Here is a 22,918-nt window from a genome sequence, read left to right as displayed (position 1 = left end):
TTTAATCATAATGGGATGCTGGATTTTGTCAAATGCTTTTTCTGCCTCTATTGAGTTGATCATGTGATTTTTGTTTTTGATTCTGTTTATGTGGTGTTTCACATTTATTGACTTGTGAATGTTAAACCATCCCTGCTATGAAACCCACTTGATCATGGAGGATTATCTTTTTAACATGCTGTTGGATTTGGTTAGCTAGGACTTTTGCATCTATGTTCACCAGGGATATTTGTCTATAGTTTTATTTTTTGGTTGTTATGTTTTTTCCTGGGTTTGCTGTCAGGGTGATACTGGCTTCATAGAATGATTTAGGGAGAATTCCCTCTTTCTCTATCTTGTGGAATAGCGTCAACAGGATTGGTACCAATTCTTCTTTGAACGTCTGATAGAATTCAGCCATGAATCCATTTGGTCCTGGACTTTTTTCTTGGTAACTTTTTAATTACCATTTCAATCTTGCTGCTTGTTAGTAGTCTGTTCAGAGTTTCTATTTATTCCTGGTTTTATCTTAGAGGGTTGTATGTTTCCAGGAATTTATCCATCTCCTCTAGGTTTCCCAGTTTATGTGCATAAGGGTGTTCATAGGAGCCTTGAATCATCCTTTGTATTTGTGTGGTGGTGTTTGTAATAGCTCCCGTTTTGTTTTCTTATTGAGCCTATTTGGATCTTCTCTCTTCTTTTCTTGGTTAATCTTGCTAATGGTCTCTCAATTTTATGGATCTTTTCAAAGAACCACCTTTTTGTTTCATTTATCTTTGTATTTGTTTTTTTGTTTCAATTTCATTTAGTTCTGCTCTGATCTTGCTTATTTCTTTTCTTCTGCTGGGTTTGGGTTTGTTTTGTTCTTGTTTCTTTAGCTCCTTGAGGTGTGACCTTAGATTGTCTACCTGTGCTCTTTCAGACTTTTGATGTAGGCATTTAATGCTGTGGACTTTTCTCTTAGTACCACTTTTGCTGTATCCTAGAGGTTTTGATAGATCATGTCACTATTATAGTGTAGTTCAAACCCAGTGATCATTCATTAGCAGGTAATTTAACTTCTCTGTATTTGTCTGATTTTGAGGGTCCCTTTTGGAGTTGATTTCCAATTTTATTCCATTATGGTCTGAGAGAGTCCTTGCTATGATTTTGATTTTCTTAAATTTGTTGAGATTTGTTTGGTGGCCTATCTTATGGTCTGTCTTGGAGAATGTTCCATGTGCTGATGAATAGAATCTATATTCTGCAATTGTTGGCTAGGATGTTGTGTAAATATCTGTTAAATCCATTTGTTGTAGGGTATAGTTTAAGTCCATTGTTTCTTTGTTGACTTTCTGTCTTGATGACCTGTTTAGTGCTGTCGTTGGAGTATTGAAGTCCCCCACTATTATTGTGTTGCTGTCTATCTCATTTCTTAGGTCTTTTATAAATTTGGGTGCTCCAGTGTTAGGTGCATATATATTTAGGATTGTGATATTTTTCTGTTGGACTAGTTCTTTTATCATTATATAATGTCCCTCTTTGTCTTTCTTAACTGCTGTTGCTTTAAAGTTTGTCCTGTCTGATGTAAAAGTAGCTACTCCTGCCACTTGCTTTTAGTGTCCATTTGCACATAATATCTTTTTCCACCCCTTTACTTTAAGTTTATGTGAGTCCTTATGAGTCAGGTGACTCTCTTGAAGAGAGCAGATACTTGGTTGGTGAATTTATTTTATAATTTTTTGGAGACTGGGTCTTGCTCTGTCCCCCAGGCTGGAGTTCAGTGGTGTGATCTTGGCTCACTGTGGCCTCTACTTCCCAGGTTCAAGGAATTCTTATGCCTCAGCCTCTCGAGTAGCTGAGATTACAGGTATATGCCACCACACTCAGCTAATATGTGTATTTTTAGTAGACATGGGGTTTCCCCATGTTGGCCAGGCTGGTCTTGAACTCCTGTCCTCAAATGATCCACCTGCCTTGGTGTCCCAAACTGGCATGAACCACCACGTCCAGCCTTGGTTGGTGAATTCTTACCTATTCTGCCATTCTTTATCTTTTAAGTGGAGCATTTAGGCCATTTACATTCAATGTTAGTATTGAGATATGAGGTACTATTGTATTCGCCCTGCTATTTATTTAATACCTTGGGTTTTTTTCATTGTGTTGTTGTTTTATAGGTCCTGCGAGGATTAGGCTTTAGAGAGGTTCTATTTTGGTGTATTTTGAGGATTTGTTTCAAGATTTAGAGTTTCTTTTATTAACAGCAGTTCTTATAGTGCTGGCTTGGTAGTGGCGAATTCTCTTGGCATTTGTTTGTCTGAAAAAGTCTCTATCTTTCCTTTGTTTTTGAAGCTTAGTTTCACTGGATACAAAATTCTTGGCTGATAATTGTTTTGTTTAAGGAGGATAAAGATAGAATCACAATCCCTTCTGGCCTGTAGGGTTTCTGCTGAGAAGTCTGCTGTTAGTCTGACAAGTTTTTCTTTATAGGTTACCTGCTGCTTTTGCCTCACAGCTCTTATGATTCTTTCCTTCATCTTGACTGTAGATAATCTGATGACTCTGTACCTAGGCAATGATCTTTTTGCAATGAATGTCTCAGGTGTTCTTTGACCTTCTTGTATTTGGGTGTCTAGATCTCTAGCAAGGCTAGGTAAGTTTTCCTCAATTGTTCCCTCAAATATGTTTTCCAAACTTTTAGATTTATTTTCTTCCTCAGGAACACCAATTATTCTTAGGTTTGGTTGTTTAACGTAATTTTGAACTTCTTGGAGGCTTTGTTAGTTTATTAAATTCTTTTTTCTTTGCATTTGTTAGATTGGGTTAATTTGAAAGCCTTCTCTTTGAGCTCTGGAGTTCTTCTATTTGTTTGATTCTATTGCTGAGACTTTCCAGTGCATTTTGCAATTCTCTAAGTGTCTCCTTCATTTCCGGAAGTTGTGATTGTTTTTTATTTATGCTGTCTATTTCACTAGAGATTTTTCCATTGATATGCTGTGTCATTTTTTTGATTTCTTTAAGTTGGATTTCACCTTTCTCTGGTGCCTCCTTAATTAGCTTAATAGTCGACCTGAATTCTTTTTCTGGCAATTCAGAGATTTCATCTTGGTTTAGATCCATTGCTGGTGAGCTAGTGTGATCTTTTGGGGGGTTAAAGAACCTTGTTTTGTCATATTACCAGAATTGTTTCTCTGGTTCCTTCTCATTTGGGTAGACTGTGTCAGAGGGAAGGTCTGGGACTCAAGGGCTGCTGTTCAGATTCTTTTATCCCATGGGGTGCTCCCTTGATGTGATTTTCTTCCCCTTCCCCTAGGAATGGGGCTTCCTGAGAGTCGAACTGCAACAATTATTATTTATCGTCTGGATGTAGCCACACAGCAGAACTACTAGGTTCCAGCTTGTCTCTGGGGAGTGTCTGCAGAGGGTCCCGTGATGTGATCCGTCTTTAGGTCTTTCAGCTGTGGATACCAGCACCTGCTCCAGTGGAGGTAGCAGGGAGTGAAATGGACTCTGTGAGGGTCCTTGGTTGTGTTTTTGTTTAGTGCACTGGTTTTGTGTTGGTTGTCCTCCAGCCAGGAGGTGGCACTGTCAAGAGTGCATCAGCTGAGGTTGTATAGTGAGAAGACAAGCTTGCCCTAGGGTCGCCTTTGGGTAAATATTCAGGTTTCTCCAGCGGTGGGCAGGGTGGGCTTTGTCTTTGGCTACCAGGGCAGGTAGAGAAAGACCATCAGGTGGAGGCAGGGTTAGGCATGTCTGATCTCAGACTCTCCTTGGGCAGGGGTTGCTGTGACTGCTGTGGGGGATGGGGGTGTGGTTCCTAGACCAATGGAGTTACATTCCCAGGGGGCCTCTGCTGTGACATATAGGTCACCAGAAAAGTGGGGTAAAGCCGGCAGCCACAGGCCTCACCCAGCTCCCATGGAGCCTGCAGCTCACACCCACCATGCCCTGCAACACACTGAGTTTATTTCCAGACAGCTGGTGAGCAGGGCTGAGAACTTGCCCCAGGGTACAAGCCTCCATCTGAGAAAGCAAGTGAACCCACAGTTCCTCGGCTGTCTCATGGAGCCTGCAGCTGCAATCCACCTCCTACAAAGGGTCTGTGGATTCTCTAGGCTTGCCTGGGATGTTCCTTTGGTAGTTCTTGGAACAAAAGTTCACGATGTGGGTTTACACAGGCTGCTCTGTCCACCGAGTGGGAGCTGCAAGTTAGGCCTGCCTCCTATCCACCATTTTCCCAGATTTTGATTTATAAAGTATTTAAAATTAATTTCTTCCCTCGAAGGCTACCCTATTAAGTACTTGCTGTGAACGGTGTGCTTACCATAAAATCCCCTTAGCGCATTTATTTTTCCCATAAACTATTCTTGCTAAGGCTTTTAAAAGGTATTAAAATGAGGTTTGGATCAAAGATGCTTTATCTTTCTCTAAAAACTAAATTTCTCTTTAACAAGCATAGACATTTATTTTCTGAAATTATTTCATCTATTTGTTTCCTAATTTATTCATCCCACTGGTATGCAAGTTTATTGAGGTCAGAGATAAGTTCCTGGCACACAGTGGTTCCTCAGTAAATATTTGTTGAATAAAAACACATGTTTATAAAAATCCTATGCTGCATAAAAATTAGTGTCCTCTGGAACTTTTTTTTTTTTTTTTTGCCAATTTGTTCCTCATCAGTGCCTCAAAATTTGGTATTCCTGGCAATTTTCTTCTTTTCCATGTTCCTCTAACCTTTTATTTCAAAGAGAGCTTCATTGCTGATCTGAGTGAAATGCTGTTCTGGTACTTCACCGCTGAGTGTGTGCTGCAAGTGTGCAGGGAAAAGGGAACATTCTACACCATGGGTTCTTAACCTGAAATTCCTGTAAGATCTGCAAGGAATCATGAACTGCATGAGTGGGAGGGGGCAGTATTCTCTCTGTGTTACCTTGAAAATGGTCTTTGTGCTGGGGGAGGGACACTCTTTTTCAGTAACAATTTATATTGTTAACTTATTTCACTTTGAACTTGTAAGGTGGCAGAAGTTAGGCACCTTGTCCGATGTAATATCGCTAGTGACTGCAGGTTTGGGCTTCAAACCTTAGTCCATGCTCTAAACCAGCGGTTCCCAACCTTTTGGCACCAGGGACCAGTTTTGTGGAAGACAGATGTTTCACAGACTGGTCGGAGGAGTGGTTTCAGGATGATTCAAGCATGTTACATTTATTGTGTTATTTATATTATTATTATTATGTTGTAATATATAGTGAAATAATGGTACAACTCACCATGATGTAGAATTAGTGGAAGGCCTGAGCTTTTTTCCCTGCAACTAGACAGTCCCGTCTGGGGTGACGGGAGACAGTGACACCTGAAGTGTGTCACTTATGTCCAGGCTACTCTGTAATCTCATTTTAGTCGCTGTCACTGCAGAAAACCCTGCTTCACAAAGACAGGTTGTTGGACATGGAAGCAGGCTTTTCAGTGCTTTTGTGGCAACCTCAGGATATTCTACCTGGACTTTCATCCAGAACATGCGGAGATTTGAAGTTGTCTCAAACATATTTTTAAAGCCACTGTCATTTGCCATCTTAAGCAGTTCATCCTCTTCTAGCACAGACAGTCGATTCACCGGGCTTATTCACAAATGGGTCGCGGATCCATTCCTTCCCAGTTCGGGGTTCTTTTGTGGTTGGTAGTATTGGGTAGGTGATCACGTGTCAGCCGCGGGAAAGAAGGCCCTGGCTCCGTCTCTTTCACAATCTCTGCTAATGTTTGAAACATGTCAGAAATCCCAGTGTTCACTCGTCACCCTCGTAATTCCACTTTGGCTTTGAATGCAGCTGCTTTATCTGCCGACTTGAACACAGCTGTCATTCTCCCCTGAAGTGACAGATTGATTTCATTGAACAGGTTAAATAGGTCACACAAGTAAGCAAGTTTTGCAACCCATTCTGTGTCACTGAAATGTGCTGCCAGTGGTGACTGTTTTTCTAAAAGAAATCTCTGGATCCTAAAAGAATCTCCTAATTAAAAAACTGTGGCCAGCAATCTACCTTTAGAAAGCATCTCACTTCCGTGTATGAGATGTGTGTGCTCTGCGTCCATCTCCTCACAGAACTGCGCGAACAGACGTGAGTTAAGGGCATGTACTTTAATGTGGTTGATACTTTTAATCACTTTCTGCTGAACGTTGCTCACGTGACATTTTTCAGCTAGCCAGCCTTTCTCTATGGATGACACAGTGCACAGACTCACATTCAGAAGCGACCTAAGGAGCTCCAGCCACACAATTGTTTAGTATGTAGTACTTATATACAGAAGCGACCTGTTTGACCTGAGTAGTGACACCAGAAAGCCATCCAGTCGTGGCAGCTGCTCTGTCCATGTGTATACCAACACAAAATGACCAATTTAGTTTTTCTGATATGTAATCATTCACAGACTAGAATAGTTCTGCAGCTGTGGTGTTGGTTGGCAACAAAAGTGCACATAACATATCCTCATGCACATCCCCCCGAAAAATATATCACACATTAACAAGCATTGTTGCCTTGCTGTCAACATTGATAGACTCGTCAACCTGGATTGTGTGCCATGGTGATTCATTAATCCCCTTTTACAGTTGTGTCTCAGTATCCTCTGCTATTTCATTAATTCCTCTAGTTACGGTGCTAGCCGAAAGAGGAACACCTGCCACCTTTTGAACCGCAGGCTCTCCTAAAAGTTGACAACAAATGTCCTTAGCAGCAGGCAGGATCAACTCTTCACCAACAGTAAAGGGCCTGTTAGCTTCAGCAACGTGGTTAGCCACTAAGAGTGATGCTCTCGGCTGGGCGCAGTAGCTCACGCCTGTAATCCCTGCACTTTGGGAGGCTGAGGAGGGTGGATCATCTGAAGTCAGGAGTTCGAGACCAGCCTGGCCAACATGATGAAACCCTGTCTCTACTAAAAATACAAAAAATTAGTCAGGCATGGTGGCGGGCGCCCGCAGTCCCAGCTACTCAGGAGGCTGAGGCAGGAGAATCACTTGAACCCGGGAGGCAGAGGTTGCAGTAAGCTGAGATCGTGCCATTGCACTCCAGCCTGGGCAACAAGAGTGAAAATCCATCTCAAAAAAAAAAAAGGATACTCTCAGTGTAGACACATTTGATGAAGTTGGTGGCCTTCAATAATTGCCTGTGTGCTTGGTGTACACGTTTTTTAAATTTTTTTGAAAACTCCCAAAGGCTTGTCTTTTTTTTTTTTTTTGAGACAGAGTCTCACTCTGTCGCCCAGGCTAGAGTGCAGTCACGCGATCTTGGCTCACTGCAACCTCTGCCTCCTGGGTTCAAGTGATTCTCCTGCCTCAGCCTCCAGAGTAGCTGGGATTACAGGCATGTACCACCATGCCCGGCTAATTTTTTGTATTTTTAGTAGAGACGGGGCTTCACTGTGTTAGCCGGGATGGTCTCGATCTGACCTCGTGATCAGTCCGCCTCGGCCTCTCAAAGTGCTAGGATTACAGGCGTGAGCCACCGCGTCCAGCCAGGCTTGTCTTTTAAAGCAGGGTGCTTGGTCTCCATGTGGTAATGCAGTTTTGAAGGTTTCATGGCTTCCTTGGATAGCTGGTCGCCACATATACACAGTGGACTTGAAGAATGTGCATCACCTGTTGCAGTGAACCCATAATTTAAGTAGGACTTGTTATTTTCTATTAAATGCAGCTTTCTTTTCATTGGCAATCTTGGAGTCTTCTCCTTTCTCATGATGAGGTCTTCCCCCTTTTCAAAGAAGCTCTACAGTGATGTTTGTCTTTTACTCATCTTGGCTAGGGTTGGTTTGTGGGCTTACCGAAACTGTGACTGAGACAAGTGCATAGTGTGGGAAAGAGGTGCAGATGGAAGTGGTAAATGAAATAATAGGCAAGTCACACATGGACTAAGTAAGTGTCAGATTCTGAGTTAAAGCTGCCACCAGATGCAGCTGTGCAATTGAAGCCCATCAGCTCACTTGCCACTGTAAAGCCTGCCACCAGCCAGATGCAGCTTGTCACTTGCCCCTCACTGATAGAGTTTTGATATGAGTGTGCAAGCAGTTAATTTCCTGTGGTCTCTGTGCTGTCAAACCTCTCTGCTAATGTTAATCTGTATTTGCAGCCACTCCCCAGCGCTAGCATCACCACCTCAGCTCCACCTCAGATCATCGGGCACTAGATTCTCATAAGGAGCACACAGCCTAGATCCCAAGCAAGCAAGTGCAGTTCGCAATAGGGTTTGCGCTCTATGAGAATCTAATGCCACTGCTGACCTGACAGGAGGCAGGGCTCAGGCAGTAATGCAGTGATAGAGAGCAGTTGTGAATACGGATGAAGCTTCGCCCACTTGCTGCTGCTCACCTCCTGCTGTGTGGCCCAGTTCCGGACCCCTGCTCTAAGCCACTGTCTATCATATGTGTTCCCACAGTGCAACTCTACTCTAGAAGAGAAAGTAAAGTTTCTGTCTTCAGCATGCTTAAATTTTTCTTGGGCAAGAGAGTTCAACTAAATGAAAATTCCAACTATAAGAAATAGGAGGCAATGTTCCCTTACACAGGAAATCCCACTGTGTTCATTAATTTTCTCAGTTAAGTAGAATACTATCGTTCTTAAATATACTAGACTTAACATTGATTTAACTAAAATTGAGTGTTAAGTTGGAGACATTGATTTTCTAAATCAGCTCCTAAGGGGAAAAGCCAGAAATCAGCCATAGGTAAATTTTTTTCTTTCAAATACTTTAAATTGCCCATAAAGCAAAAAATTATTGATTTTGTAAACACATGTCACAGGCTATCTTATGCACACTCAAGTTTGAGAAGTACTAACTAAGCAAGACTAAGAGAAAAAGCCAAAGGAACATTTATTTACAGATGTCTGGACATTGACACTGTCCTTGAACTAATTTTCAGATCTGTAGTGGTGACTAGCAGAGGGTAGAAAATTCCATAATGTCATAGCTAGGTGACTCTATGCGGTCTTGATATTAAACCTGTTCACACATTGCTCCTTTTAATTATATACCTTTTATTTGTTTGACTTTTTCAAACATTCTCATTAAATATTTTAGATCAAAACTTTAAAAAATTAAAAGCACATATGCCTCTATAACTTTAGAATCTGTTAATAAATTTGTTGTCATGATTAAATAGTCTCATCTTCAGAGAGGCTTAGGAGAGGATTAGGAGTTGAAGAGTAAATGAAATATTTCTATGGTGCCACTTCAATGTAGAAGATAAGATATTTTTCCTATGACAGTTGTTACATGTGTTACATTCTTAGGGAAGTCAGAGGCCGTACTCTAACCATTATGCAACAATGATAAAATATATGAGCAAGTGTGTATTAATACAGTAATACAAAAACTAGGTACTGTTGATTTGAATACCTGCTGTCCTATAGCATTGAGCTACATTCCATTTTTGGTATGTTAAGTTCATTCTGATGGTGACAGACAACAGGGTTTGATTGCTCAAGAAGACACAGGAACCAAAATGATAGTGCTTGCAGATCTGAAGTTTATTACAGGAAAAAGACAGCAAGGAGCCTGTCGATGCCAGGCTGAGCTCCAGTGGCCCCTCCTCTTAGGGACACACACTTTCTCACAGATCAGAATCAATGACCTGTGTGTGCAACACTCAGAACCGGTGGACCAAGAGGAGGTATCTGCCAGCTTGTTTTATACCCTGTTGGTCACATAGGCATCTTCTTGCCTGTAGCCAGCCCCAGTGGGAGAGCCTTCCAGGGATTCTCACCTAGACCCTGTGCAAACCACCCCAGTCTCACTTTACCAATCACCAATGCTGACAAGCTGGTATAAACAATCCCACAACTCCTCAGACACACGGAACAAAGCAGCACTATTATTAATGGCTATGTTTCATGCCTTGACCAGAGTGCCATGCAGGTACATTTCTTATTTCAACAGAACAGCTCACACCAGCTCCAGGTCTGCTGGAACTAACCTTCGAAGCATGAGTGTTAAAGGTCATTTGGGATATTCATGTGGGTTGTATTGTGTAGAATATTGAAGTGTTATAAACCCCACTTTAGGTATGTGTAGTTGAAAATACCCCACTGTAGCTATTCTTGCAGGCATATCATATCCATTTTAGAACCTCTAGAAAGGTAATGCGGTGGTGATATTTCATTTTCCCTGTGAAATTAATGTATACTTCTTAACTCGTAATTTGTTATGTTCAACCTTTACAGTTTAAAAAATCAAATTCATAGATTTCATAAGAGGAAGCATTGCAAAAAAACCCTTCAAGTTTATTGAAAGCAAATGACATGTTTTGTATTTTAAAACCTACTCAGTCTCTAATTGTGTTTTTCCCTCTTCCTTCTCTATCCCCAGATGAATCGGCTCCTAAGGAAGTCAGCAGGGTAAGTGATGTGAATATTATTTCTACTACTGCAGTATAGGAAATGAATCTGTTTTGTTTATCTCTCAGTACTCTAACACATTAAAGTATCAGAAAGATTATGGCAAAAACTGAGTTTCCTCTCCAAAGTATCACTCATTAATATGGAATAAAGTCAGTAGAGAGGGTGCAAATTGGAGGCCTCAAGACTGAGTACGGCACACAGATGCATGTTGTTCGGCTGCACGTGCCTATGGGGTTTTCTGAATCAGTTGCCAACATTTAGAAATTGAGACACTGTATGTAAAGATTGGATTTCTGGCTTCCCTTGAACCAGAAGGTAAGATAACTCTCACAGGGCAGCAGTCTTCCCAGGGTGGGAAGCGGAAGCCGCCTTCAGCTGCATGATGCTCTCCAGGCAGCCCCAGTCCTCCGTGTAGCTGGCTTTACTCATGTCCGCCACCTGCCCAACCTCTGCCTTTGAGTTCATGCACTTTCTTTTTGGGAGAACAAAAGATGACAACTTGTGTTGAAAGCAAGATTTTGCTTAGAAATTTTATAAATATCAAAGGTACTGTTTTCATGGCCTAGTTAAGAGTCTTAGCAAGCTTAAAAACTATGGCAGGTGAGTACTGAAAGCATTTAGTATACTGTTTATGCTATAAAATTATAAGTGATTAATTACATTTGAAAAAAATGTCTTAGTTTTTTCTGTATTACACAGATAAAGATCTTAAGTGTGGATGAAATATTGAAAATAATCAGTTTGAATGGAACTTAATGCAACCTTAGAGATCAGTTTTTATTGTAAGACATAAATTGAAAAACTTAATAGAATCACATATGCAGATATATTCCTTCATTTTTGATCATCTGAAGAAAGAAATCTGTAAAATGACCTGGGCCAGCGCTGGGGGTTGGGGGTGTGGAGATAGGGGAGGGAAGAATTCCTTGTGTCCATAGCAGTGTAGGATTCTCTTGAGGTCTCTGTGAGTCTCAGGGTTTCACTGGGTGCCTTAGCTATTAATTTCACATTTGTGGAACTCACAATTGAAGAGTTCCTTGGTCTGGATGCTTAAAAGGTACCAGGAAGTGACGGAGGGGTGGACCTAGAATTTTGGCAGCTGCTAGGAGCAGCAGAAAATGCTGAAAAGTGATGCTTGAGGATAAGATGGGGACTCTGAAAAGTGAACTTTGGCAGAGTCATAAAATATTACAGTGTTGATATTGGCAAAGCTGCCATGTGTTCAGGCAGTGTCATTGACAATACCACATACTGTTTTATAAGGCCATTAGAAAAAATGATGAAACTTTACGTAGTGATTTTTCTTCGCTATTATTCATAAGATTCTCTTACATGATGCCAAATTTGGAGAAAAGCGCATCTCTGAGAAATACTAAAGGTGTGAGCCGATAACCTAGAAATGGTATCAGTTGCCAAGATCTCTGTAACGTTTTTTTGAAAAAACGTACCCCGTATCTTGATCAATGCTTATTTGACTAATACTCAGAGTTTCCTTATGAAATAGTATGCCACTATTTTCATTAAAGATTCAGATTTAGAAATTCCTCGGGCAACCTTTTGGTAGGTGGTGACTGGCCAGAGGGCTTCTGTTCTAACACCTCCCTGACAGAAGGCAGGCTCTTTAGTTCCACTAAAGGTGCCGGTTACACTCTCAGGCAGTTCTGTTTTGTTTTGGTTTTGTTTTTTCTTTCCCCTTTCTCTTTCTCATATTCCTTTTTTTTTTTTTTTAATTGAGGCAAAGCCTCAGTTCATCACCCAGGCTGAAGTACAGTGGTACAGTCAGCTCACTTCAGCCTTGACTGCCCGAGTTCAGATGATCCTCCCACCTCAGCCTCCTAAATAGCTGGGACTACAGGCCTGTGCCACCATGCCCAGCTAATTTTTTTTTTTAAATAGAGATGGGATTTTTCCATGTTGCCCAAGCTAGTGTTGAACTCCTGGGCTCAAGTGATCTTCCTACCTCAGCCTCCCAAGGTGCTGGGATTACAGGTTTGAGCCACTGAGCCCAGCCTAGGCGGTTCTAATTATGATGAAGTACTTTCTCATTTAGAACCAAGCAGCCTCCCAAAATGGCCATTCTCCAGTATTTGTTTTGACCTTTATTTCGTATCCAAACCCTTTGAGTATAGGGATTATGTTATTTCTTTTCTAGTAAAACATCTTAGTTTCTAAACTTTATTTTCCATATGCCTGCTTAAGATGTGGGTTGACAGTCTTTGGACAAACTATGTATTATTAATATATCTTTAAAACATTGCAGCCTTAACACTACAGACTAATTGCGTCTTGACCCTGGTAAAATGAGGTGGGACAGATACCTGTCTTAGTTTGAAACCTATGTATCTGTCAATACGGTTTTAATGGAGAATTAGTTTTTTAAAGAAACTACATTCCATTTCTGGTTATTGAGCTTTGAGTAAACTATCATTATTTTTTCATGAAGTCAGACCTGTAGGTCTTATGTCTCTTCCCCTTCCCTTTTCTCTATTTTCCTTTCCTCTCTTTGTCTCCCTGTCTTCTTACCTATCATTCAATGACCAATATTTTTTTAGCATTTCTGTTTTAGGCATTATTCTAAGGTGCTGTGGATACAATGGTGAGCAAAATCGACAGTATTCAGGTTCTCATAGTATAGAGGGGAGTTGTGGAAACAGTTCAGAAAATTTATGGATGTGTATATGTGTGTTTGTGTACATCTATCAGGCAGTGATAAATACTATGATGAATACATGGAAGAATAAAGCAGAATAAGGGGCTTCAGAGTGATGGTGGTTCAGAGGGTGCTTATTGGCTTATTGCACATATGCAGTGGTCAGGAGAGGTTAATTTCATAAGTGAAATTTGAGCGGGAATCTGAAGGGAATGAGAGAATCAGCAGAAGGAGGAGACAGCAACTGCAGAGGCCCTGAGGTAGGCCATTGTGACAGGTGCAGAGTGAGTCATACGGAGACCAGTAAGAAATAAGGTTGGAATGGAATTGGGGGTATTTAGGTCTTCTAGCTGTCGAATTGAGAGTATACACAGTAAGAGTGGAAACAGGTAGACCCAGTGGTAGTCTAGGAGTGTAGGCGGGGGAGGATGATGGCTAGGATTGGGGTTGTAATGGTGAACTAGGATCAGAGGTTGGGTGTAGAAGAAGAACGAGCTGACAGGCTTTGTTTATGGGAGGGTAAACCAAAAAGTATCCAAGACCTGTTACAGTCTACTTAGAAGCTGATTTTGACAAGGTTAAGGACATGCCTATGACACAACCTCAGGAGGTTCTGAGGTGTGTCCAGAATAGTTGGGCTACAGCTTGGTTTTATACATTTTAGGGAGACATAAGATATCATTCAGTACATGTCCCTTGGTTTGGTCTGGAAAGGTGGGACAGCTGGAAGCATGGGGGCCAGGTAGCATCCAGGTCATAGTCGGATTCAGAAATTTTCTGATGGGCAATTAGTTGAAAGAGTTATTATCAAAGACCTGGAATCAATAGAAAGGAATGTCTGGCTTAAGGTAAGGGTTTTGGAGACCAAGCTTTTATCATGCAAATGAAGCCTCCAAGTAGCAGGTTTCAGAGCTCTTATCAGACCAGACAGCTACCAGAATCTTAGACTCTCCTGGATCAGAGAAAAGACCTGGAAAGGGAAAGGGTTTCTCTACAGAATGTAGATTTTCCCCCCAGGAGACAGCTTTGCAGGGCCATTTCAACATATGTCAAAGAAATATATTTGGGGTAAAATACTTCAATTTCTTTCAGGGCCTGCTGTCATGTGATGCTGCTATACTAGAGTCAGGCTGGAGTTTGATGTCTTATAGCTACAAAAAGTCTGTTTCATCAGTCTTAAAACCTTTTTTAGTGTTAATGCTGGTCAGCTGTGCCTGAATTTCAAAGGGAGAAGGTTGTAATGAGACATGTCCAACCCCCTCCCCCCCATCATTGCCTGAACTAGATTTTCAGGTCTACTTTGGAATGCCCTTGGCGAAGAGGACAGTCTTTCAGTCAGTTGGGGAATGTACTGTTTTATTTTTGGTTTGTAGTTGTATATGGTGGGTGAGAAGAGAGGAATCAGTAATGACTCCCAACTTTTTTGATCTGAGCACTTGATAGAATAAAATTTCTCCTTACTGTTATGGAGAAAACTATAGGAGGAATGGGGTTGATTGAGATTGGAAAATTAGTAAGTTTAAGGAATCAGATACGGAATTGGAGATTTTTAGAAAGCAAGTGCATATATGGTCAAATTAAAAGAAAAGTTCGTAGGTAGAGATATGCATTTGGGAGTTCGTGGTGTATAAATGATGTTTAAGGCCGTGGGAGTAGGTGACACTTCTTAGAGAGCTTGTCTGTGGAGAAAAGAGTCAAGACCCAAGCACTAAACTGGACACTCCACTTGTTGAGTGGTGGAGAAGATGTGGAAAGTCAGCAGAGGAGAGAAAGGAGAAATCAGTGAAGTCAGAGGAGACCAAAAAGTTTGTCAGCAGATTTTGTTTTAGAATTTTAGCTGCAGGACTGTACCTTTATTTCACCTTCATTCCATCTTTTGATCCATCTCAGCTTATTGAGATGAGTCTCAGTTTTATTTCTGTTATCTAACATATTATTTATTTCTCTATGTTTCGAAGCCTCAAATTGGATGGTTTTTCCAAGCTGTTTTCCTGTGCCCCCTTTACAATAATTATCATCTAGGAAATGCTGAGTGTGGAAATGTCACCTATGAGAATAATGTGAGATTGTGTCAAATGCACTTTTGAAACTACTGTATCTTAACCTACTGTATTTTGCTAATCAGTCATTGTCATTCAGTCAACAAATATTAGGTGAGTCCCAATTCATCTAGGCTCTTGAGATATCTCGAGGACAAACTAGACAGAAATCCCTGCGCTCATGGCATTTACATAGTGTGTGGTAGAGTCAGTAAAAATAAATAACACAGGCACCGTGCTCAGTGGTAATGAGTGCTGTGGAGACAGAAAAGCGAGAGGCAGGGTAAATGATGTGGGACCAGGCAAGGCTCACTGGGAACACATTTGAGGAAAAACCTAAGGGAAGTGAAGGAGTGAACCATGCTGAGAACCGGGTAGGAGCTTTCCATGCAGATGGTACAGGAAGTGCAAAGGCCCTGAGACAGGAATATGCTTGGCACATCCCTGGAGGCATAGCAAGGCAGCCATCTTGGCTAGATCTGAGTGAGTGAAGGAAGGAGCCTTGGTCGGAGATGATGCCGCTGGGGGGGATTTGAGGCATACTCTGTCAGTCAGATCTCTGTAGGTCATTTGTTCCCATCTAATCCACAATATTAATCCTTTACTTTATTATTACTATTACTCTTTTTAAGTGGTTTCAGCTCCTAAGTCAAAAAGATTTCTGACAAGAACAGGGAGATAAAAATGTCAGAATAGGAAGAGTATTTGGATGCTGAGTTGCTAGAAAATGCCAAATTCCAGCCAGGTCTAGAATTTGTGGGTATAGACTTTACTCCCAAAATGCTCCAGTATTTTTCATCACACTCTTGTATTTAATGTTTTCAAGGAGAAATCTGAGACCATTCTGATTCTTTTTCTTAGTAAATGTTGCCTTTTTCATTTCTGAATGTATTTATAAGTGTCTCATTTGCTCTTTGAATTTGTTACTTTCACTAGGTCATGTAGATGCTTTAATTTTGAGTAATTTAACCTAGTATGTGGTGAGCTTTCTCAATTGTTTTAAAAGTCCTTTTTAGTTCAGGGTATTATGCCACTTGTTTCTTGGTGCATGGGGTTCTTTCACATTTATTTCATTCTCTTTAAGGTCACTAGAAATACCCATGTCTTTCTCCTTTCCTGGTTCTTTTACTACACATTCTAGAACCTCTCAGATTTATTCTCTTTGTCATTGACTTGAACTTCTCTACTGTTTCTTGTTCTGCTTAAATTCATAATGACTCTTTTAAAATTAAAGGTTACTTCTGTATTTTGGGTGTTTCTTCATTTCAATCTGTCTTATTGTACTGTTGATAATCTCTCATTGTTAATTCTTTAATTATCTTGAGAGTGCAAAACAGATGCTTGCTTTATATTCATTTTGCATATCTTCCGTCTCACACGACATCCCAAATTCGCTTCTATCCTCTGTATTCTAGTATAATACTAACGCTTTGGATATTTTTGGGTTTTTTTTTCTTCTTCTTTTTGTCTTATGTGTTGAGGAGTCATTTGCTGATTTTTAAAAAAATGTATTTATCCTTGAGTGATTTTAGGTCTGCTCTTCATTAATAGATTATCCTTATCTCTGTTTACTATTCATGTAAATGTCCTTAGCATCCTCCTGTTTAGTGTGTTGGAAGGCTGGATAGTGAGCGTCGGTGGCACCAGTTCAGTCTGGAGTGACCGAGGGGAACCCCGAGGAAACTGGAGTTGTGGACATTCTCACAGGGGGAGTTGATCACAGTGATTTTTCTCTAGGTTGGTTGAAACAAATTGATGTGCTGGAATCCAGATTTCATTATCTTCTTTTCCTTTTAACCCAGCGTGGTAAACAGTATGACTGTATCCATTTTATTTAGTGTTTCTGTATGCCAAGTTTCAAAAGAAATGCTCAATTCAGTTAGTGAATCATGAAGTTTCTCTGGATTTCTATTCCGTGTGTTTCTAAATACAGGGCCCTGTTGCAGACATGAGCATGAATTCACATCCAACTCTCAGCATATTAAATGGGATCTTGTGTCATTACTTCCCGCAGAATATTTTTTATGGACTTGATGCAACAGTGTAATTTTCTTGGGAAGGAGATGTTTTCATTAAGTTCTTAGTGAATGTTTTCAAGTTGGCTTCACTGGTATGTCCAGCCAAATTGTCTTGAATTTTATGGCATGCAGCAGCCATAGTCGCCTAGTTTCTTCACTAATTCAGCTTTTCTCCTTGTTTTTCACTTTTCTTTGTTTATTTCTTATGAGAATGGGGAGATTTTCATAGGATGTCAACTTTGAAATACTTATTTTTCCTGGTATAGCCAGTGTTTTCTTCATATTTATAAAATTTCTGTTAATGCATTTAAGAAATTTCTGAATTATCTATTAATACTTATGACCATATATTCTACAGATTAATTTTATATTATGTTATAATCAGTTTTGTTATAGGAAACAATATTATCAGGAGGGCAAGAAGGTTTCGGTTAGGGCAAAAATGTGAAAAATGGTTTCTTTCAGAGGAGTTTGAGAATGGAAGGGGTTTGCACATGCTAGTGAGTCCCAGGGCATGGTAGAAGGAATTGGTCAGCAGCAGGGGAGTGGGCAGGTGGGCCAGCCTGGCAGCTGTGTGGAGTAGCAGGGGATGAGGTCCAGGGATGCGGGTGCATGTGTAGAGCTTAATTTTCCTGTTGTTTGATGGAAGCTCGAAAAAGCAGTAGCCCAAAAACACTTAGAAACTCACTCGCTCTATTTCTCTCTCTCTCGCTTTTTTCTCTTTTTCTCGATCTCAATGTCAGGCACTTATTTAAAATTTTTCCTTATGGAGTCTAGTTTTATTTGGTTGAAGCCATACTTCTCTGTAATAGTAATGTCATTAAAAATTTAGGATGTTAGATGTATGTCTGAACACTTACAAATACTAACAGTGGAATTAGAACCTCATTTAGCCTAACAAGAAGTTGCGTAAAATGGATTTTTTTTTTCTTGTTTCCGACTTTTATTTTAGCACCGAGGGTACATGTGCAGGTTTGTTACATGGGTAAATTCCATGTCACAATTTACCCATGTAAATGGTGGGGGTCATTGTACAGATTATTTCATCACCCAGTAATAAGCATAATACTCGATGGTAGTTATTCACATTTTTCCTTCGAAATGTTCTTACTACAAATTCGAACTGGAAGAGCAATGCTAAGTTTACACAGAAGGAAAAAAGTTTATATGAAGGTGAACATTACTTCTTTAAGGAATGTTTTGGTGATTTCACACAGGAGTGTCTCCCTGCTATTCAGATCTCTTATTATTTTGTATCTTGTATGTTATTTCTTCTTTGCAATTTAACTTTGGTTTTTTTGTTTGTTTTGCTTGAAATATTTTATAGTGTTGGGCCATGAGGGACTGGATGGTAGAAGTTCCTTAACTGGCATCTGTTCTTACAATACTGCTTAAGAACCTCCTGGCTGCAGAAGACCTAGGGTGGGATGCTTTGTTGCCTCAGCTCTTTCAAATGTATCCCCTCTCAGAAAGTAAGAGAGAACTCTATAAAAGACATTCCCCCAAAAAGGAGGATTAACATAATCAACTGTATCCTGTGACTTCAAATGAAACTTTGGCAATGTCTGACTAGTTGTGATCATAATTATGCTCTACAACTAATCAGTCACTGAAGATAGAATTTAGAATTTTCAGAGTTTCTGTATGAATCTGTTCATTACCTTAATTGAGTGAATGACTTGAAAATTAAGAGTACCTGAGCCTTGTGGAAATTGTTAAACCACTGACCAGATAATTATTATACAAGCACATATTATTCTGTGAATAGAATTTTCTTAAAGTAGATTGCAGTAATGTTAGAGAAGACACTCCCAGTATATGGTTGTAAAAGCCATCATTTCTTTAGTGATTATTTATGTTATTTTATTTTTTTCTATTAAATATGAGCTTTCTTGGCTGTTTGGCCACAGTGTTTTCCTTCGCTTCAAAATACAGGCTTGATGAGATTTCTTTACATGGCAGGTGTTCTACATTTTTTTCTCTCCACTTAATTGTCAGCTCTAACCTTGCCTCCATCATTCTTAATTATAGTGGCCTCTATATTTTTGAGAAGACGGAGGTTATGTGATATAAGCCCTTGTTGTTTTATCAAAATGTCTTTCCATGGACTCTCTTCTTATTTCTGTATTTGGGGTTGAGTATCACACTGGAATTTACCTTCTGAAGACGACTTCCAACACCTGGGCTTGGATCCTGTTCCTATCAGCTTTGTCTAGAGCTACATTAATTCAGTTAAAATCATTTCTACTTGCATTTTCAAGAGATCAGGACTATGTCTCTGAGAAGTATTGAAACCAGTCTAATCCAGTCAATTATATCAGTTGGGAATGTTTATTTCTAATGTCTTCTTCACATGCATATATTTACTTGGTAATAATTACAATGCACATATTATTTTGATTTCTGTTTTTTACTATGGTATAAGCATTTCATGATTTTATGCAGTCTAAAATTATCTTTAGTGACTAAAAATGCCCCATTGAGTTTCTGTGTGATAATTTTTTACTTTTTCATTCTATTGGTAGATATTTAGATTGTTTTAAAATTTTCATAGACTGGTTATATTTATGTATATAGCAGTTTTATTCTTGTGAAATATTTCCTAAGGAACAATGCTAGGATCCAGGGTTACTAGGTCAAAGGACATGACTTATTTATGACACTTAACACACACTGTTAAGTTGGTTTAACTAAATTACTGTTACAGTTGAAGGTTTCATTGTAGTCCCATTAAAATAACAATTATATATCTTTTCACGTGTAAATGGTATGACACTCTTTTTATGTTTTTATTTAAAGCAAATACACATACTTCTATATGTTAACTAATTGTATTTCCTTTTACCAGAATGCATCTCTATTTCTTCTATGTGTTATACATTCAGAAGAACTTCTCTGGTATAATGTAAATGACACTTAGATTTGAATTCCTAATTTGACATTCTAATCTGAAAGACCTTTTGAAAAATGGCTTTTTAAACCCAAATGTAAAATGGGGATAAAGTCTACCAAACCTGAGAGATATAGCCAGAATAAGATTAAAATTTATGTCCTTACAATTATTTATTAGAAAACCCAAAACAAATTTAAAAAGCACAGGGGATGAATTAATGAAATATGAGAAGAAATTAATGGAGCAAAATTTAAAATATAGACTTGATTAATAATACAAAAGATAGCTCTTTAAATAGATCAACTCCATAAAATAGATTGTCTTTGGCAATCTATTTCAGAAAAAAGAAAATATAGGCATTAGGAATGAGAAAGGGAATATTAATATGGACACCAGGGAGATTATTAATAATTAAAGAGGAGAATAGCAAATACTATATACTAATGTAATTGCAAATTTATATGAAATGGCCAATTTTGAGGAAATTACAAATTATCAAAATTGAAGAAGAGTTAAGAAACCTGAATATACTGCTATAGTGAAAAAACTGAAAAAATTAGGAAAAGACCACCTAAAATGACCTGAGGCCCAAAAGCTTTTGCTGAGTAATTCCACCAAACATTAAAGAGGAGAAAATTTCTACATTATATGAAGTGTGCTAGGGAAATAACTCATCTCAAAAGGGAGTTTTGACACAAAAATTAGTGTATTAAACAAAAGAGAAAAAAGCATTAAATTAAGAGACTGTTAACTAGTTTTATTAGCGCAAACAAAAGTTCAGAAATCCTAAGTAAATGATTTCAGCAGCGCTTTAAAATAATTTTTCATTGCCAGGGGTGATTGGCAAGTAGAAGGCTAGTGTAGTAAGTCTAGTAAGAGATTGGACCAGGCTGGTGGTAATGGAGGTAGGGGAAAATGCTTGGGTTTGATAGAATTCTGTATTTATTTTGAAAGGAGGGCTAATAAGAATTATTGATTAATCCAGATGTGTGATATTAAAACAGAGGGAAGAAAGGAAAGGAGGCATCAGGGTTTTGCCTGAGCCAATGGAAGGCTGGGAGGCCCTCCATGGGAGGGCCTGCAGGGTGGACAGGTCAGGGTGTGTGTTCGGGGGGTGGTTCCTAACAGACAATCAGTTTTGGATGTGCTAAGTTGGAGATGCCTAATAGATTTCCAAATGGGAGGTGTTAAGTAGTGAGTTGTATATATGAGACTGGAGTTTAGGTAAATGTTCTGGGTTAGAGATATAAATTTGAGATCATTAGTAATATGATGATTTAAGAACCATCCACATACAGATAGTAGCTAAAGTCATGAACCCAGATGAGATCACTTGACAGGTGAGTGCGGCTCAACCCTGGAGCATAACATTTAGAAGCCTGAGACTTCTAAGGTAGGAAGTAGTAGAAAGGAAGACTGAACACAAGAGGTGGAAAGAGAATCAGGGGCATGTGTTTCTTTTAAATAAAAAATTATTTAAAATAAAATAGAGCAATCAACTATGTCAAATGGCGCTGGAGTTCTAAGGGAAAGGAAGACTGAGAGCTGACCTTTGGGTTTGGCAGTGTGGGGTCATTGGTGACCTCAGTGAAAGCTGTTTTCTTGGAGCAATTGGAATTTGTGAGAGAAGAGAAATTGTAGGCAGCAATAGATACAATTGTTTTATGGAGTTTTACCTGAAAAGAGAGGGGAGAAATGGGTGGTAAATATATAGGAAAGCTATAAAGAGGCAACAAAAAGCCCCGGTTTTGTTTTAGTTTTTTTGTCTTAAAATATGGGATAAATGACAGCATGTTTATGTATTTGTGGAAGTGATTCAGTAGAGAGAGAAAGTTTGATGCAATGGGACAGAGAGGGGAGGTTGGCCTAAACAGAGTCTTTAAGGGCTTAGAGAGGCCCTATCAGCCTCCCAGCTCCTCCCTATTGCAGCTTTACCTGTTCCTTCACAACTAATTACCATTTACTCACTTTCCATTTCTTTTCTTTCTATATCATTTGAAAAGAGGTTTTCTAATTGATTACCAGAAAAACAAGCATAACCAAATACAACAGAGGAAGAACTAGAAAGAAAACAGTTTGTAAGAGGTAGTACTTTTCTATGAATGAGTAGAAAATCTGGCTTTTAATTTTTAATCAGGTGAAGTATAAACCAAAGTTGATTTACTTATCCTCTAAGGGAAAGGCACCAATCAGTCTTTTTCAGGACAAAGTTTTTAATACTGGATTTTATGAAAATGCAAATAAGTTTATATATCTGATTTACAGCAATTTTCAATAAGTTTCAAAGGCATAATATCATAATGTGGTTCAGTGTTCAAAAAGTGCAGTTGACCGTACAGAAGGCTGGATTAGATTAGACATAAGTTAGAATTACGTGGAGTCAGTTCTCGTTACCTATTGCTATGGTTTGTGTATGGTTTGTTTGGCCCTAACAAGTCTCCTGTTGAAACTCCACTGCCTCCCTTGCTTCCTCTCTGGTCATGTGATATCTGCACACACTGGTTCCCCTTTGCTTCCTCCAGGAGTGGAAGTAGCCTGAAGCCCTCACCAGCAGATCTGTGAGCCAAATAAGCCTTTTGTATTTATAAATTACATAGCCTCAGGTATTCCTTTGTAGCAGCAAACATGGACTAAACACCAATGCCCTCACTCACTCCAGCTGAAAACCACAGGGCTAAAGTGATGGGACCCAAGGGTGGAAGGGAAAGCACAAGGAGGAGTGGACAGAAAGCCTGTCTCTTTACAGCACCCTAAGTAGAATTCTCTTAAAGTCAGGCTTTGGCTAAGTGGTGGGCTTTGAATGGTCCAAAATGATACTTATAAACAAATACCTGGAGTGCAGGCAGGTATCCTATCTTGTTGATTATCAACACAGGATTTAGAAGCCAGAGGAACCAGTTGACAGATACAGTGTTCCAGTAAGGTAAAGTGAAATTCTGACATCTTGGATTTTGAAAATCAAAGAGCCCAATA

General features: G+C 39.5%; 1 protein-coding gene across 9 annotated transcripts in view; it reads left to right on the top strand.

Annotated features, from left to right (window-relative positions):
• The window catches only part of PDE10A (phosphodiesterase 10A), a 338,418-nt gene that overhangs the window by 174,689 nt on the left and 140,811 nt on the right, over nt 1–22,918 (top strand). For all 9 annotated transcript variants that reach the window (XR_010158247.1, XR_008548732.2, XM_518849.7 and 6 more), the window contains one exon: nt 10,314–10,342. Coding sequence is in view for 7 of the 9 variants with exons in the window: in XM_518849.7 (XP_518849.4) it covers nt 10,314–10,342 (29 nt within the window). In the remaining 2 variants the exon portion in view is untranslated. The remainder of the gene's footprint in view (nt 1–10,313; nt 10,343–22,918) is intronic.

The sequence above is a fragment of the Pan troglodytes genome, chromosome 5, assembly GCF_028858775.2.
Source record: "Pan troglodytes isolate AG18354 chromosome 5, NHGRI_mPanTro3-v2.0_pri, whole genome shotgun sequence".
NCBI classification, from domain to species: Eukaryota; Metazoa; Chordata; class Mammalia; order Primates; family Hominidae; genus Pan; species Pan troglodytes.
Note: the sequence above shows the minus strand (reverse complement) of the source record. Positions and strands in the feature narration are given on the sequence as shown.